Raw genomic sequence first — 19,547 nt, 5'->3', positions numbered from 1 at the left:
AAAAATTATACAACATAATGGATTTCACAATAGCGCAAAGCAAAAAGTAGTGATGTTATGGCGAGTGAGAAAGAATCTTTCGTAACTCATACCATAATTCTATGTGCAAAGTTGTTCAAAAGTTATGATCTTCATATTTTGCAAAATTGTCACATAAAACTACACCTGGATTTATTTATTACAACGCAAAGGACATACGTCGTTAATAAAACTAAGTTTTTTTCATATCCTCTAGTGGATTATATTTGCAACTAATTTTTAACCATTTCCGCAAACTCCGTCAGGCACATTTGGTGAGTTTTTCTTAGAGAACTGTGTTTTTACAAAGTATTTTCAACTACCATTCCTTTACTAGTAACCAAGCCGGATAAAATCCGCACAAGTGTTTGGAAATAATTTTCAAAAATAATGTACTTACAAGCAAAGGGTACGATATCAGGACTTGTGTTGGGCAATAAGAGTTATATATCCTTACAGAGCAACAAGTAATTAATCAATTACCAAGTTATTACCTGCAGTCCGCCAATAGGGATAAAGTGATGGGACATCAAAGGTAACATGGGGTCTATGACAAACACAAGAAAGAAAGCGTTTCTTCCGTCTTTCCTATGTATTCAATATTTGGGAAACTGAGATAGCGATTCAAATGACATGTTCAAGACAATTAATGTGGAAGTAGAAAAGACTGAATGATCCAAACAAAAGCAATTTGTACCATGTGCACATTTTATAACAACTAACGAAGGCAAAGAGCTTTCTGACAAATTTGTTCCTGCGAATGTCACATTCACGAAGAAACTGATCCCGGCTGGATACACAGGACTAGTGCAGCCTCTGGACGTGTACTTTTTCCGTTCTTCCAAGAACTTTGTGAAATTACGTCACTGACACAATCCCAGGATACGAACATCTGGCACCGTGACAAGTTCTTGAATCTCCAATCGTTTACGATGTATCAGTTCTGTGCTCCCCTGTTCCGCAACATAGTTCGATTTGCTTTCTACACAGCAGAATACCTGGATATCGAACCGGAAGCATTCCAGACACCTATTCAGTACTGCTTTGACTCCCTTACCACTGATCTGTTTTCACTGCGAGTCGATGACCATTGTAATATGTGCAAATTGTACAAACTGTTTTTGTTTGTATCTTTCGATCCTTTCTACTATCCACATCAACTGTATGGCTGCAACATGTCATTCGAATCGCTATCTCACCTTCCCAAATACATAGGAGAGACGGGAGAAACGCTTTCTTTCTTATGTTTGTTATTGGCCCCAATGTTACCTTTAAAGTCCTATCACTTTTTTTCCTATTGGCGGACTGCAGCTAATAATTTGACAATTAACTAACTATTTGATGCTCTTTAAGGATATATAGCTCTTATTGTACAACTTTAATCCTGATATCGTACTCTTTGCTTGTTAGAAAAGTTAAAAACAGTATTTTATGTCAGGATTTTAGACATACTTCTTTTACTTTCTTTCAAAGGAGCTGTATTACATTTTACCTCAAATTACTTTTATTTTTTATTTATTTATTTTTTTATTTTATTTTATTTATTTATTTTTTTTTTTATTTACAAGAAACTGTATACATTCATCCAGGTGTTATTAGGAAAAGAAATGTATCTGAGAGAATCCATTTTTCAACATTCATGCAGTCCCATAATTAGTAAGTGGACGAAAGTATGTTAACAATTTACTGCCACTATGGATGGAGTTAATAGAACAATGCCGAGTGGCTATGACCAGGACAGATGTAAATGCGATAAAAAAAAATGTGATTAAGAAGAATGGAAAACACTAAATTTTTTTATTTTTACTTATCATCGTAAATATTCTACCATTTCCGTAAGAACAAATTGTATTCACACAAAACCAGCTAACTAGTATGATAGCTTTCCACTCCTTTGACACCGCAATCTCCCAGCTGATTAAGTCACTCCAAGGCCATGTCTACACCTAAAATTACTATGAAAGCTGATAAACTTACTGCTACAATTTCCACCACCTTGACTACTATCCTAACACTTTCACTACATCATTAAAACCAAATAACACAGGTGATTCTTCTTATATTCCAGAGACAGCTCTAAATCCTAATAGCCCACTCTTCCTCACTTCACTTCACCCGCATAAAAGTAGTGTCTGTCAGAAGGTAGTTCTACACTAGAGGGCATAACAAAACTCAGAATTAAAGCATTATTTGAAAATGACCTCGCATATCATACCAGATAGCAGTAAGCATGTATCCAAAAGTATGGTTACATATTTATTAAAGAAGTTTCAGTACAACTAAAAGGTTTTTTTTTGGCATTGAAACATTAACAAGGAAAAAAAAAATATATAGAAGTCAATCAGTCACGGTTGTCAAATATATGAAAGTAATAGTTCTTAAACAAACTTTATTTAGCTACTTACAAAAAACGCAGGTCGAACAAAAATACAGTCATATGAACATTCTCTTAACAGTATAAATGCAAATACTACAAGTTAGATGACAAATGACTATTAAATATGCTGGTAGTATTTTTATTTCTATTATGCCTTTACGAAGAAGCATGATGCATACAAACATTCCCTCTCACTATATTACATATTTATATATTCCGCAGCACTTGCTTGATATTGTTTCCAGTCTTAAAGTCCGTGAATTTGTTTTAAAAAATCGCTCATTTTACACCTACTCCACGTAACACTACGCAGTTTTTTCTTCAATGCATTATCATTCAGTCCGTAATAAAATATACTGCATACAAAGTATACAATTTTATTGCATTGTCCAACACTACTAGTGCCATCAAACTGCAAATTATTAGAATAATAAGGGCAATATTTTAATTTATAAAATAGTGACATTATATTTATGATCAATGGTGTAGGGAAACGAATTCAAATATATTACGAAAATAAGAAACAGTTCCTTTCTTGTTGTAAATAATAAAGTTCAAGTTCATGATATTTGTGAACAATTTTTCAATATTCGTTTTCAAAATGATCTTAATTCGCATAATAAAATCATGAAGTTGATCTGCACTAACATAGTTTTGCGGAGATTGAGTATTTCGAGAAGCAAAATAAATACGAATTTCTTTTCGATAGATTAAAGATTTGGATGGCCCCTTTTAACAAGAGAGTTCATAGTTTGTTTTTACTAGTTTTGATTCATAGTATGATATCAAAATTTGTTATATACATGAATTTCAGAGGAGGAAGAAGAAAAAAAGTATATGGAACTTAGACTAAAATCTATGCCCATCAAATCTTCCTAATTTTAAACATTTCATTTTCTCTCTCTTCACATTATACAGATAAACACATTTTCACAGCACAAAAATCGTAGTGCTTTGCGTACAATTTTCGCACCATGATGATATTTCCATTTTATTTACACAAGCAACGATGGAGTCGGTTTCTTTCCAGGCCACGCTTCTTTCGCGTATTTCTTCTTCCTCGGTTCCTGGCTGACATCCATCGACACAGCAGCTGGCGCAGGAGTTATTTCGATTATTGGAGGAGCCATATCGACATCCGGTGCTGGATTTGGTAGACTAAGACCCAATTTGGAGGCAAGTGTTGACGAGAACAATAACGAAGATGGGGTAAAGCCAGACGTGTTGGACTCAGGCGGAAGATCGTGGTACAAATGATTTACGGAACCCGATATATGCATATGCTTAACCATATTATCTCCACCAGTAAGTCCACTGGTATTTCCTCCTTCGCTTCGCTGTCTCTGAAATAAGAAAAAATAGGCCATATTATAGTCAGTCACTATAAAAACAGCACATTATTATTAGATCAAAAGTTTATTATTATTAAAATACTCCTCAGTTCGTGACGCAGAACTTCTCCCAGTTCGTTATTTCCATCTCGTAAATTAAACTTGATCGAATAGTATCAATTTGAAACCTTATTATTGTCTTCTTTTAGAATATATTACGATCACATAGCTATTATTAATATTCACAAAACCACAACATCAACTCACAACAAACGTTGGCTAGTTTTATAAACTAATAATAAATATAAATATTTTGGTTATTTTCTTTCTTCGGCTAGTATAAATTCTAAAGGAAAAAAAATATTTTATGGAAGCACAGCTATTTTATGGTTTTGAGGTCTAAATAACGAGCCAGTTATGTTGCTCATCCTGAACTATTCACAATAAATAATGAATGAAAAAACAAATCTACAGAATTATATTGGGAAGCATAATATAATAATCCCGAATATAATAATCATCATGAAATAATCATGACTTACAAGCACAGCACTTTATTCACACAAGCCAATAAGAGGCAACATTAGTAAAAAACGAAAATAAATTAAACTAAATGTGGCAAAGCACTGCTCATATTCCCTTTTTTATAAATCTATCATTAATATTATCTTCTTTATAGAGTATCCACACACCTATGTTTAATCAAAGAATTTTATTGCCCTATGTAAAAGATAGGGTGTTCACTCAGAGATTTCAATGATGTTCGGACAAGAAAGACATCTACTAACGAAAGTCACAAAACAATCCCTAGCAATCAAGACATCCGTTCCCATTATCTTTTTTTAATAATAATAATTTTAAAAATATCATTATCTCCGGCCACTACAGAGAAATGCTGTGTGAGCCAATCCATTCTAAGTGATCAAGCATGTGCCGCTCGACCATCTTCAAAAAATCTAATTTTTTCATGAATGTTTAGCTTATATCAGGGTACTTCAAAACCACAATTAACTATTTTTTACAATATCCCATGGCGACACAGCGGCTGCCGCCATTTTGCGTTTTTTTCTTTTTTATTTATTTATTTATTTATTTATTTTAGGTGTTTACGTTGTTTTGAATATCTCAGCATGTATCTGTCCTACCAAATTGAAAATTGCTGGACGTCTCAAACTCATGCAGAGCCAAAACTTTGATCTCTTAACATTTTTGTCTAAAACCATTTGAACGGGGTGAAATCAAGGTCTAGAGTAGAAACATTTTTTGAACATTGAAGACATGTTTGGGAAGAGAAAACAACTGACGTAGAGGTCTGAATTTGTGCGCGCATATAGTCCGGGATCGTAAGTTAATACACAAAAATTTACAGACCTTTAGCTCCTCCCAAAGACCTGAAAAACGATCGTAAAGTTGAGGAATTATGCCAATTTAGCATGTTTCACTGTCCAATACCTCCAATGGGTCTGGATAAAAAAAATCTGAAATTTTGAGAATAGTTAGTCCTTTAGTATACCATAACACAGAACAAAGCGCGTTTTGTGTTTTTGAGCAGAAGGGGGTCAAAGTACTAAGTAATGGCGTCATACTCTAGGAGGTGTTTTGTTCAAAAAATCTACTGGAAATTTGTTGTTTGTGAAGTAAAATAAAGTGGGATGAATGGTTAGGCCAGTCAAGGCTCTCAAGCTCCTTTCCTTCCTCTACTTGTAACACTGTCTTATCACACTCACAGCAGTACTGGTGTAAAATAGCGCTATCAGCAGAAGGCGAGGAAAGTCAAATTGCACACTTGACAAAAAAGTCCGTAAGTACTCCTTGCTCTTGCTGCTTGCTATATCGATGATATTTAATCATGTTTATTTTTGTTTTAACTGTCAACTTATGCAGGAGATTGTTGTCCTTTCGTTTGATTCCCCAATCAGTGAATACTCACTCGCTGTAAACACTGACTGGGGAATGTAGATCAAACGAAAGGACAACAGTCTCTGCATGAGTTGACAGTTAAAACGACAGGATTGAAGGACAGTTAAAACAGGATTGAATATCACTCATACAGCAAGAACAATGAGTAATTATGGACTTTTTGTCAAGTGTGTATTTTGACTTTTTTCGCCTTTTGCTGATAGCGGCATTCTTCACCAGTGCTGCTGTGGGTGTGATAAGACAGTGAGTCACAACTAGAGGAAAAAAACGAGCTTGAGAACATTGACTGGACTAACGTTCATCCTGCTTTATTTTACTTCACAACAACGAATTTCCAGTTGAATTTGTGAACAAAATACCTCCTAGAGTATGACGCCATTCCTTAATACTTTGACTCCCTTCTGCTCAAAAACACAAAACGCGCTTTGTTGTATTATGGTATACTAAAGGAGTAACTATTCCCAAAATTTCATTTTTTTTTTTTTTAATCCAGTCCCATTGGAGATATTGGACAGTGAAACATGCCAAACTGGCATAATTCCCCAAATTCACGATTTTTTTTTCAGGCCTTTGGAAGCAGCTACAGGTCTGCAAACTTCCATGTATAAACTTATGATTCCGGACCGTATGCACACACAAATTCAGACCTCTACGTCAGTTGTTTCCTCTTCCCAAACATATCTTCAATGTCCAAGAATGTTGTTACTGTAGGCCCTGATTTCACACCCTTTCCAGTGGATTTAGGCAAAAATATTAAGACATCAAAGTTTTAGCTCTGCACAAATTGAGACGCTCAGCAATTTTCGTTTCGGTAGAACTTAAGAAAACGCAAAATGGCGGCAGCCGCTTCTTAGCTACGAGATATTTTAAAAATCAAATGGTCGCGGTTTTCAAGTACTCTTATATCGACTCAGGATTTCTGAACAAATTTATATTTTTTTGAAAAGGTCGAGCGGTAATTTTTCTTTTTTTCTCGATCACTTAGCATGGATTGACCCCTTTCCATTTCGGATATTTCATTGGCAAATTCATTTAAGAAATATAATTACTTATATTTCTTAATTATGATTTTGTCACTCAAAAATTGTACAGGAAATGAAGGATAACTTTACTATTTATTTAAAATGAAATCTTGACAACCATATATACTTAATACGATTTAGTAAGTGGTTTACTTGGAGAATACGCTACTGAATAATTAAGATCTCATTTTATGTACTTCAATAGTTTAATTAAACGTTATATGTTTTATAATTCTGTCTTGATAAAATAAAATTTTAAAAAAAGCTATGACGTCGATACGGAAGTGATAAATAATCAATGACATTATAAAGTGGAAGGATTCAAGAGTACATCAAGTGTTTCCTTAAGATACCAACATAGAAGTGAGAGAGGAGAAAGGCAGGTTAGAATTGTCAAACAAGATTTTACAATATTTTTAAACAAGCTCAAGTTAAAAATGCTTCTAGGGAAACGAAATGATTAGCAAAGTAATGAAAGATGATTAGCAGAGTAATGAAAGATGCATTAACTGTAAGTCCTGATGTTTGTACCATACGGCTTGCTTTAAGGCATCTGTATGTCACAAACTAGGCTTAAAACTTAATGGTAAACATAAAAAGTTAGGTTTAATAAACAAGCACTATGAAGAAGCAATTTTTCAATTTTAAATATTCTGATGTTTCATAAACTACTCACTTTGCTCTCTTGCATCATGTAGTTCAAGCAAATATATTAAACTACATAATTACCAATAGATGCTTAAGGGTATGTGTTATGTATAAAAATCAGCCTAACTGGCACCCAACACCTCCTCCTTTTTATGCGATTGTTCGATATTTCAACCCTCTTGGCTGTTATGAAATTCGCTGCTGAGCGGACAAAATGAATTTAACATCTTGAAATTTTTTTTTGTCCTGTAGCAAGAAAACACCTCAAGTAGTCCGAAAAAACATTTGAATATTTAACACTTTTAAGAAGGCTACACTCAATTAATAATATCGTAACAACTGCCGGTACTTCATACTTCAGTTTTCTTAGAATATGGAGTGTCAGAGCTTAAAAGTGTTAAATATACATTTTTTTTTCGAACTGCTTGGAGTTTTTTCATCTTTTACAAGAGAATAAAATACTTCAAGATGTAAAATTTATTTTGTACGATCAACAGTGAATTTGCTCGAGTTCATGGCCCCCAAGAGGACCGAAATATAGAAGACAACGATCATATAAAAAGGACAAGGGTTGGGGGTGTTAAGTCAAGATATGTTCAGATTTTTTGACATGTTAAAAAGTTGAATTTTCGGTGATAGCTGTTAGTATTGCCATGATACAGGTAAGAAAAGGTTTAAGTCGGGATACGATAGAATTAGTTACTTATTAAATTTATATATAAAAGACCGTTTAACAGAAACTTCTTCCTGCTACACAGTATATACACTTTCTTACTTATGTCTAGACATGATAGCTGTCAGCGGAACTTCGACCTTGAACTTGATACAGGATGGAAAAGAAAAGCACGATGAATATTATTTGAGTTTAATTAGTAATTGATGTAATGGGATACGTATCTACTAACTGTGAATAAAAATTCTTGTACCTTACAACAACTAAAAAGAAAAATCTACGTAGTTTCGAGGTACTTCTCACACGTTCTTTGGCCCATCTGAAGAAAACTTGCTGCTACATCATGCCAAAAAGTTTTCATTATACATAAAATCAAAAGAGAAGGAAATCTTACTATCAAATTTTAAACTCATCCCATCATTTTAAAAATATCTTACTATCAAACTTTAAACTAATCTAATCATTTTTATCTACAGGATGAAAAAAAAAATTGCTGTCCTTTCTGTAGCAACAAGTATTCTGAACTGCGTCCAAGAAGAGGTGACAAATGCCTCGAAACTGTATGCAGATTTTTGGATGTTTTAAGGCAGTAACCCGTGTGCCGCAAAATTTTAGAATTTGCAAATTATGGAACGTTTAATAATTAGTTAAAATCAATTTTGAGACTGCCAATCAACGGCTTCAGCGGCAGCAACAATTCTCAGTACTACATTGAGTTATTATTTTATAGAAACTTATAGTTTATTAATAAAAAAAAATCAAGTGTGTCGCAAAGTCATGGCCGTTCCGTAAAGTGTGTCATCAGTTAAAAAAGATGGAGAACCACTGTTTTAAGGTACGAGAATTTTTTGTTTGCAGCTATCATTTGAGCTTATTGATAAGCTTGCTCTTCAAGTAGTTTACATAAAGTATGAAGTATGGTTTGACAATTCTCCTGGCTGTTTTCTGTCTTCTTCTTAATTTTTTTCCCCCTATCTTTTAAGAGTTTGTATCTTTTCCTCGATCCTCATCGAAGAGGATAACATATGTTCAAAATACTGAAAATGTGTTTTTACTATAACACTGTACTCCAGGGTAAAAGACAGTCACAATATGCAAAGACAAGTTAACTTTTCGACAATGCTCATCGAGCTATGACACTTACTTTTATATATTTTAAAACATTACAAGTAATAAAAGAATGCTAATATTTGCAAATATCTAATAAATTCTGGGTTATCAAGATATTATTTTTTTCTTTTTTTGTTAAAAAAAATCTTGGAACAACCTTAAAGTCGTGTGCAAAAGAAAGAGAAAATTTAACATTTTTACACTACTTACTTTCGCCGGAATTACTGTACTGTGAACGAGGTTCCTGAACCTCCCAACTGATGGATCCACATCTTCTGGGTTAATGATTTCTTCCTCTTCCGAAAAGGACACCCCTTTCTTTTTCCTTTTGCGAGACGTGGCTCGTATCTCTTCATCGGCTATACCAAGCATTGAAATTCTTCGGTTGTGTGCAGTGTTGAATTCAGTCAGATTCTGGAAAGGAAGAATCAGCCCGGCGCATTTAATACGTACTGTTTGTTACGTTTAAATGATTTATAATTTATCCAAAAGATTATATAACTTTCGGCGTCAAACTTCAGCCTAGATGAAAACTAGAATGATCGACAGTACTGCAAACAAGGTCCACAACGAATCATAATACTAGAAACCTAGGTGATGAAGTTCTTTAATGCACAGGGCATAGCAGCGATACGTTGCTGGTGTAGATAATTAAAGCAGGACGCCAAAATATGCATGACGAGTCCTGTAAGCAACCCACGTTTCAACCCTTGTGATGATCCTGTATCAACGTGGTATCGTTGCAAAAATGTCAATGCTGACCCCATGCGCCTTGCTTTGTTATCTGGAGCCAGTTGCTTCGGCATCCACTTGCCACACTATTGCACAACAGGCGCTCCGTGACAATGGTGTGCAATAAGGAGTCGAAGTGGGAGCAGTGAGAAATCTGCGGGAAGTGACCGCTCGTTCCGTTACTGTGAAGCGACAATTCTGCATGATGCGTTCCCGTCAAGGTCTACAAGGTCATCTGTGATGACTGCTCTCCTCCCACTGCACTCCTCATCATGCACAGTTTGGCTTCAAATTGTCTACACTAGCAAAGTACCATCTGCTGGCTCAGGACGTTAGGCCCATAGATCTGGCACAGCTGACGATTTCAATCGACACAATGCCTTGCATTCAAAAACTTTATCACTGCTCGCACTTCCACGCGGTGGGAGCTGGAATAGAAAGGTCCATCTTCAACCACTGTCACGATGCTACTGAGAGCACTAGGGAAGTTCCGCTGGCGCAAGCGCCATGCAAGGACCTTACTCTCTCATGTTCACGCAGTCGCTTCGTGAAACATATGGTTTCCTAGCTATGGGACGTGTGGGAAAGTTACTTTCTGGATGCGCCTCGTATATATATATATATATATATATATATATATATATATATGCAAGATAGTACAGTCTGAAGATACATATGAAATGCATGACACCCCATTATTTACCAAACAATTAGCACGTAATTAGCATGTAGTTTTAGAAACGAAACCTTAAAACTTGAACTAGAGAGTACGAAACGATGTATCAACGTGCAAGTGTCAAAACTTCATAAAGAACAAGGAAGACAATACAATGGTTACTACTACGTGTATATGGACAAAGAATAGCAAGTTGCATACTGATAATCAGAACACGAATTTTGATCCTGAAATAAGTGACAATGAAGATTAGATACGTTTTAAAACAGAAATAATAAGAAAAATTACTTAATGAAATAAACTGACGCATATTAATATTTAGTATGACTTGTCATTAAATATGTCTCAATTTGAAAATGCCAAATGGTTTTGACCAGGTCTCTTGTCTTCGTCAGTGGCTTTGAAGTTTCTGCTGTGAACTTACGCCTCGACGATGAAAGGGAAGTTAAGCTTTTCACATCTGATCGCATAGTTCTATTTTGCATTATCAATGCAGGACTCATAGTGGTCTGGTCTCTTCTAAATTTTTGAAAAGTGACCAAGAAAAAAAAAAAAAAAAAAAAGTGATCAAAGTCTCATCAGAAAGTAACTTTAAACCTTGATGCCAATCTTGGGCATAAATTGAATTTTAAAGTTTTTTTATTTTATTATTATTATTATTACCAAAATGCCCTTATTATGAACTTTTAAAATAAATTACAAATGTTAACTAAAAATGCAGTTGCATACAAAATGTTTACAAGGGCTCTCAAACCCACCTTGAGAGCTTAAGCACTCACCAACCATCCACTGTGCTTTAGAAAGAATAAAGGCTGAAGTAACAATAAAGATGACTTGGTTCACATGTGGCAGCAAGTACTAATATTTACAAAGAGCAATAAGTAACAAGTTTTCTGCCTTTTCCCATTGTTTTTATCATATTTTTCTTAGAAAACTACCAATGCAAAACAAAAAACATGAAAAAATGACTTCACCCCCAAAAAAGTAATTTTTAGTGACGAATTAGAAAAAAATAACTCGCTATGAGCCCTGTCATTGATACTACACAGAAGAGTTGAGTTGATTTTGAGTTTAACGTCCATTTCAGCAGCGAGGCTATTTAAGACGTGGACCTACTGATTAACGTAAAATCCTAACCACATGAGCTCCCGCCGGGAATTGAACCCGAGCCTCCCACGCCAAAGGTGCGTACGCTAACCGCTTAGCCACGGAGGAGCTCTACTGCATAGAAGAATAGTGTACTCTTAACATTGCACGTTGTAGAATTATCCCCTCCTAGTTCTTTAAAATTACTTTAGGGTATTAAAAACCGAAATATACATATACTTTCTTACACTGCTCTGAATGTTTAGCGTAACAATCACGTCATGATTGGAAATATGTACCTTAAGAATGACATGACAAATGGAATACATTATCAAATTGACTGATCACTGTTTCCTTGCAGCGATTCCGATTCCTTTGAACTTCTGGCATATCATTAATAACTTGGCCAACAATAAATTGCAGAAGATCTTTACGAAGCATTTTTGACGACTACATCAGCACAACATAATTCCAATCATCAATACCTAGCACACAGCTCTCATTAATCAAGTGCAATATGAATTCATAGCTGTCAAAATATACAAAATATTACTTATGTATTTGGTCTAGGAATTAATTCGTGCGGGTGGACAAGAGATGGCGCAACGAACGGAGCGTCCCACAGTTCCGTGTATCCACACATGTGTTGCAAACCCCTGTCATCGCGTATCGTTCGTAGTATAGGGCAGTGGGTTAAAGCGTCAATAACACCAGTTTGTAGTTAAGTGAACATGGCGCAATTTGTGCCTGATAAAGTTTTTTTGCGGGGTGTCCTGCTGCATTACTTTAACATGCAGAAAAGTGCGACTGAAAGTCATCGTATTTTGGTGGAAGTGTATGGTGACCATGCTCTAGCTGAGCGAACGTGTCAGAAGTGGTTTGCACGGTTTAGAAGTGGTGATTTCGGCTTGGCAGACCAAGAGCGAGCTGGACAGCCAAAAAAATTTCAAGACGAAGAATTGACAGCATTGCTCAAGCAGGATTCGTGTCAAACGCAGGAACAACTTGCAGCAGCATTAGGCGTTGATCAAACAACAGTCTCCAAACGCTTGAAAGCCATGGGAATGATTCAAAAGATGTCACATTGGGTTCCACATGAATTGAAAGACAGAGACGTTGAAAGACGAAAAACCATTTGCGAATTGCTGCTTCAACGACAAAGCAGAAAGGGGTTTCTGCATCGAATTATTACGGGTGATGAGAAGTGGATCCATTACGAGAACCCTAAACGAAAAAAGGCCTGGGTGAAACCAGGTCCATCACAACCAAAACGAGATATTCACTGTGCAAAGGTTATGCTGTGCATATGGTGGGATATGAAAGGTGTGGTGTACTATGAGCTGCTGCAACCGGGTGAAACTATGAATGGAGAACGTTATCGACGACAATTAATGCGTTTGAAGCAAGCTCTGGCCAGAACACGACCAGAATGGGAGAACAGACATGATAAACTTATTGTTCAACATGATAACGCTCGCCCACATGTCGCAAAACTGGTCAAAACCTATTTAGAAAATGTCGGATGGGAAGTTTTACCCCACCCGCCGTATTCACCAGACGTTGCTCCTTCGGACTACTACTTGTTCGATTGCATGAACAACGATTTGATTGGACAGCGGTTTACTTCTTCAGAAGATATCGAAACATGGGTCTCTGACTGGATCGCTTCCAAGGATGACTTCTTTCGCCACGGAATCCGTACATTGCCTGACAGATGGGCGAAAGTGGTGGCTAGCGATGGACAATATTTTTCTTAAGGTATTTATGTATTTTGTGTTTGTACTACAGCTTCAATGTGTGCGTACCAACCGCACGAATTAATTCCTAGACCAAATACATTGATTCAAATACGAATGGACTGGACGAAATTGTTGATATTTGAAACTGTAAACTTGGCCAAAATATTCTTTGGTGGTGCACCAATGGCACAACTTTTATTTTCTCTCTCTCTTATACAACTGCCATTTTAGTGAAAATAAATCAGGCGGAGCATTTGTCGAGTTTCTTTGGACACCATTCCTTTCGTAAGGTAAACATAAAGAATATGTTTATTCGATATAAATACTGAGATGTTTTCATGACCAATGAATTGTTAATCCAAATCGAGAGACAATCCCGCGCCAGTTACTAGTACGCGTACTTTACGATGAAAATATAATAAAGTTATGTCTAAAAGTGACTAATTTTGACCATTAATTTCATTTTTACCCCAATTGGCGGGACCAAGCACTTAATGGTATATACCGCTGTGAATCTCGAACTTTTGGCATATTTATCAATTTCACTGGGGAAAATATTTTTACATAATATTAACAAAAAAAGTGCACCTTCGATCTTTGATCTCATTTTCCTATTGACGCAGGATGGGCATCTAGTATTAATAGGACTATCGCTGTAAATATCTTCATGAATGTTGTCAATTACACTAAGTTTCCTTCTGGCTGAATTCTGGCACTGAAAGTTGTATACTCCTTTGCTGATTCTTTTGCTTATAAAGAAAGCGTAGGTAGGATCTTCTCTTACATGCAACACCGCGTTCTTCAAACTATAAAAAAGGTCTCAAAAATTCATTTTACAGAATGGAATTAGATATATTTCATCTTAGCTAAATAAATAAGCTTCAAATTATACGAACATACAAATTACATTCACAACATGTAAGTGAAAACGCATTACGCAAGATACAATACATATTGTTTAAAAAGTTACATTAGGTTTAGTGTGTAGAGCTTTACAAAAATACACTGTGAAACAGAATGATGTTTAAACAAAAATACACGATTGTCGGGAGACTACCAGTAATATGCTCAATTCTCCGTGTATGTTACGTGTTCTTCAGACCATAACTATATTTTAACTCATGCACACATTACGCAGTTCCTCAGGAGCTTCTGCAGGATTCATGCTAATCAACGTATGCCAACAATAAATAAACACATTAAAGCTGTTTGTATTAATATCAGTAATTTATATTGCACTACTTCAGTATGAACGAAATACAGATCATAATTCTTATAATAAAATGTTTGTGTTTACTCAAAGATTGATTACTTTTTTAGTTTACATTTATTTTCTTGAAAAAAAAAAAAAAAAAAAGTAGTAAATTCATAGATATAATTTCATTGATTGTTTACGGTTTAATGCCGAGCATTGCCAGAAGTCCTTTCGTAGACTATGGCGTTAGGATGAATCTCCTCAGACCACAATCAACTGCTAACAACTTGAAGAGGTATTTAAGCACTATTTTTAAAAATATGTATATATATATATAGATAAATAATATTTCCCAAATGATCAACAAATATCATATTCAACTGTCTTGACTCGGTTTCAAGAAGTTAAATAACTCAGTGGTAGAAAATCTGCTAAGCAAAAGGAAGATCAAAATTCCTTGCCAAGCTAGAAGTATATACTTTCAAGTCTTTTCATACATTTTTCAAAAGCTTGATTTCTTTTCTAGCCTATTATGGGACAAAATATTATTCTATCCTTAAAAGATTACTTTAGGAGAGAGAGTACGGTAAAAGGAACACTTTTAAGGTATCTTGTCAACAGATTATCTCGAAAACAGCTTCTAAGGAGACTATCAATCAGCAAAGATGACTAAAGCATGATTCGATTCCTTAATTCAGAATTTACCACGCAGTATAGAATGTTAGCTCTATAGCAAAACGAAGGTCTGCTATCCCTGATCATGTGTCATACAAGGTTACAGAAGTATCATTAAGCAGTTTAAAATCGTGCATTCTAAAGGAGCTTAGATTCTTATCCTCCAACAATTTGCGTTGCTGCCTTCTGCGATCTTCTTCACGGAATACCAAATAAGGTTTCGAGAGGAGAGTATCTTCTTGAAGTTAAGGATTCTTTCTTCACTAATTTCACTGAACTTTTCATAGTCAAATTAGTCTAAAATGTTATGCTTAAATTAACACTTTTACCAAATGTCTTTATAACAATTAATTCTGGACTTTTCTGGGTTTTCTGTAAACACCTTAAACGGATTATTTTTATTTTAATCTGATAGGTATACATTACTACATTACACATAAAAGAAACGAAATGTCAATCATATATGAATAAATAAATACATTAATAAAAACAAAGAACTAGTAAAATTAAACTGAGTCAAATATCTGCATCAATTTATTTCTAAGAGCCTATGCACTAGTATACACAGCTTTTTAAGATACTTATACTGAAGATTGAAGACTTTTGAAGATATTTACCCTGCATACCTATTAGGTCAGAAAAATAGTTATGACGTCTGTACGAAAGTGCCATTCAGCACCTCCAACTCTGATTCTTCGGAATTGATTGAGAATACTGTGATAAATGTTCATCTTCTCCGTTATTACCATGGACATCTTACATATTTAAGAAAATTACAAAGGAAATCCACATTTAAGACTGAAACTCCTCATAAATACAGAAAAGACCATTACAGGTTAGCAGAGTCTGTTGATCAAACTTCCCACAGACAAGTGCGAGTGGAAAACATTGACACTAGAGTGAAAGAACACAGAGATTCTAAAGAGAGTATTGCAGCCCGGTCTGGCTTAAAAAGTTCAAACATTACACAAAGCATATTCATACACAGAAAGAAACGTATTTAAATATTATACGGATAAAGAGAACTGAAACAAGGAGTTAACAATACTTTACACTTTATTAACAGTAATTTACAATATTAACCACAAACACTGGTAATATGTGACCGTTCGTATGCACCAATTACTAAGTAATCAAATAGTATATTTGCACCAGCGCATCCATTTGACTTAATCGCTAACAATGAAAAAAGAAAAAAAAAACAAGGTTGTTCGTAGCACTGAATAACGTATAATTTCTCTAGTGTCGCAGCTTCGTTTCTTTGATTGATTGATTTGATTGATTTTAGTTTAGCGTCCCGTTCAGCAGCGAGGCTATATGAGACGTGGACCTACTGATTTACGTGGAATCCGAACCACATGAGCTCCCGCCAGGAATCGAACCCGGGTCTCCCACGCCAAAGGCGCGTACGCTAACCGCTTAGCCACGAAGGAGCTCTGCTTCGTTTCTTTTAAGTGCAGTTAATTTATACATATTGAAACAAATATAATAAGTTTAATATAGAATATGTATTTACAGAAACCAAGAACTCGTCTTGTGCACAAGTAACTATTAAGAAACATCTTAAGAAGTGTCAGTTTATACATAACGTTTTTACCTAATTGGCACAATTTAGTGAAATTAATGAGAAAGAATCCTTAACTTTAAAAATACGTTAAAAAGATATTTCTCTTCAAACCTCACCTGATCTGTGAAAAAGATCGCAGCGAGCGATTGAAATTATTGGAGAACAACAAACCAAAGTTTCATCAAATAAACACGTCTCAGTGGTGAGTACACTGGTGAGTGAATAAGTACTTGTACAAATAATTATACAATGTTTAATTTTTCTTGCCAATACGGCATATATACATTTTTATTTTACTTTGTCAATAATCACAATAACTTTGTAAAAAGAAAAAAAAAAGTACTCTAATTTCGATCTTCCATGGGTGAAGATACAGATTTAAAAACATGAGTGAACAAATTATATCAATTTCTTAAAAAAATAAAATAAAATAAAATAAAAGCTTTTCTTACTTAAGATAGTTATAACCAGTTCTTACGGAAATTATTAAAACAATGACCACTACGTTCCTATACGCAATATACTGTATATTTACAGTTAATATTTTGGATTATTAAAATTTAACGTTTAACTTCAGTTTTATTTTAAGTAATAACTGGAACAGTAAAGTTGAGAAGAAAATAGTGAAATAATAATAAAACTGATATTAATATCGGGAGTTATTAGTCAGACCACAATTTGAATTGTACAGCTAGATTTTACTTGTAACACATTTCAGATTCAGATTTTTTTTAAAAAAAAAAAATCTGATTTCCTTGTACGAGTTACTTTATAGGTGACACATTTTTCTGAAAGGTTATTTTCTTAATACAAACATTAAGTTCTAGCACCATGATTTTTTCTTTCGAATATCTGTTGTATAGTAAGCAACTTACGGAAGCTGGTGATATTGTCTAAGGAGTAAAAATATCAGCAACAAACACACACATACAGAAAGCAATCATACCATACAATACGAACATTCAAAGAAACTGCATGATCAAAGAAGTTAGTCGAAATGTACGAAAACCAAGTTTCAAAACTTATTAGAAAGTACTAATTACTTCATTTCTTAAAAAAAAAAAAAAAAAAAAAAAAAAAAAAAGTTATATTATGATGGTTTTACAAGATTAAAGCAGGAAAGTAAGAAGAAAAAGAAAACAGAGAAACCACTTCCACAACCGAAAAAAAAAAAACTCTTGCTCTACATATTATAAAGTAGCTAAGTAAAATATTTTAGGATCACATTTTTATGTATATTTCTGTTTTCCTTTATAAGCTAAACTCTTATAAACTGAAATAATTGTCTATTATAATTTAACATACAAATTGGTACAGATATGGAAGGTAATTATTGAATTTGACAACATATATCCAGCATTAAACTTGTGAGACTGCAAACGGAAGTATCCTATACTTTAGTTTTACCAGTTTCGATTCCACATAATGTGCTGTCAATACAATCGATTCAATTAGTCTTCTTACTTTCATTTACTCCAGAGTCACACTGCTCAAGATTCGCATAACATTACACGGAAAAGTTTATATTTCAGTAAGAGTCAACATTTAACCAAAACATTTATTCATATACTCACAACTTAAATCATAGAACACTGTTTTTCATATGCTCACACTGAATTGTTTCCCAGTTTTGTGGGTTGATTGGAGTTTAGTAGTCCTGTCAGCAACGAGGCTATATGACACTTGGACGTACACCTTAACGTGGGATCGGAACCACATGAGCTCCCACCGGGAATCGAAGCCCGACCAGGGTTTGAATCTGGTGCAGTTAGTGGAGGTAAAGACGTTTTATATGCCGTTCCTTACCAGACTATCTCGCCTCTAAGGGAGCTGGATTACAACCGGTCCCGACTCCAATGCTTTATTGTAACGTTACACAGTCATACAGCTACATTATAATACATCCATGTTTACTTGTATCACGCGATGAATTCGTCCTTAATATGGACTGAAAGTTAAAGTAAAATTATATTTTGTTCACACGCTCTGTTAGAATTCGTAGTCTCGAGTTCAATTCCTCCAAGTTTCGGTATTGATCCAGCATCATATGGAAAATTTATTGAGATATTGTGAATAGTGCGTTAAGAAAGCCAGAAATAAGGACAGAGAAATAGATGAGCTGACCACGCAGCACTTAGCTGAATGTGTAATATATAGTACACTAGGATGTTTCATGATCTAAAACGATCATAATTTATTATATGCTACAGAAAATCTTTAGTACAGTATTACTGTATCAAAACTGTTAGCTGGTGACTCCAAACAGTAAACGACTTATTGTACATGGTCTTCGAATAATGAAGAGAAATTTTAAAATAAATCTTTCACAACTTCAAAGAAACTCATACAGTGAGAAACAGGAAATTTTGGTAATGTATGTCCGCTAGATGAGATACATATACCTAGTTATTTCATAAATATTGTCAGAGATTTTGACAACCGTTTGACCATACTGAGTGTGAGTGAGTGCTGCCATCTGGGTATCGCGTCCCTGAGCTGTTCATTCCACAGTAATAAGACGCGCGGCAGTGGGAACGTGTAATGAAGAAGTGGGGGCGACTACGAGAGTTGTGTTGTGGTCATAGCTCACTATTACCACGGATCTTCGCCACCCTGAAACTACTGAAAATCACACAACGATTTGTCTATCGCACCATCCAGCGTTACAATGAAACAGGAAGTGTCAATGAACGGAAGCGTAGTGACAGACCACTCACAGTGAGAACACTACCGGAAGTTAAAGCCGTAGCTGCAAGGATTTGGCGAAATCCGGTCAGG

At 34.9% G+C, this 19,547-nt stretch overlaps 1 protein-coding gene across 1 annotated transcript in view; it reads right to left on the bottom strand.

The window, feature by feature from the left end:
• Positions 1-2,390: 2,390 nt before the first annotated feature.
• The window catches only part of NiPp1 (nuclear inhibitor of protein phosphatase 1), a 44,296-nt gene continuing 27,139 nt past the window's right edge, over positions 2,391-19,547 (bottom strand). Inside the window, exons 5-6 of the mRNA XM_081744420.1 lie at positions 9,310-9,513; positions 2,391-3,738 (exon numbers count right to left, since the gene is read on the bottom strand). Coding sequence (XP_081600546.1) covers positions 3,391-3,738; positions 9,310-9,513 — 552 coding nt within the window. The 3' untranslated portion in view covers positions 2,391-3,390. The remainder of the gene's footprint in view (positions 3,739-9,309; positions 9,514-19,547) is intronic.

The sequence above is a fragment of the Thermobia domestica genome, chromosome 2 (assembly GCF_964235325.1).
Source record: "Thermobia domestica chromosome 2, izTheDome1.hap1.1, whole genome shotgun sequence".
In the NCBI taxonomy this organism is placed as follows: Eukaryota; Metazoa; Arthropoda; class Insecta; order Zygentoma; family Lepismatidae; genus Thermobia; species Thermobia domestica.
This window is presented reverse-complemented; position numbering and strand designations above follow the sequence as displayed.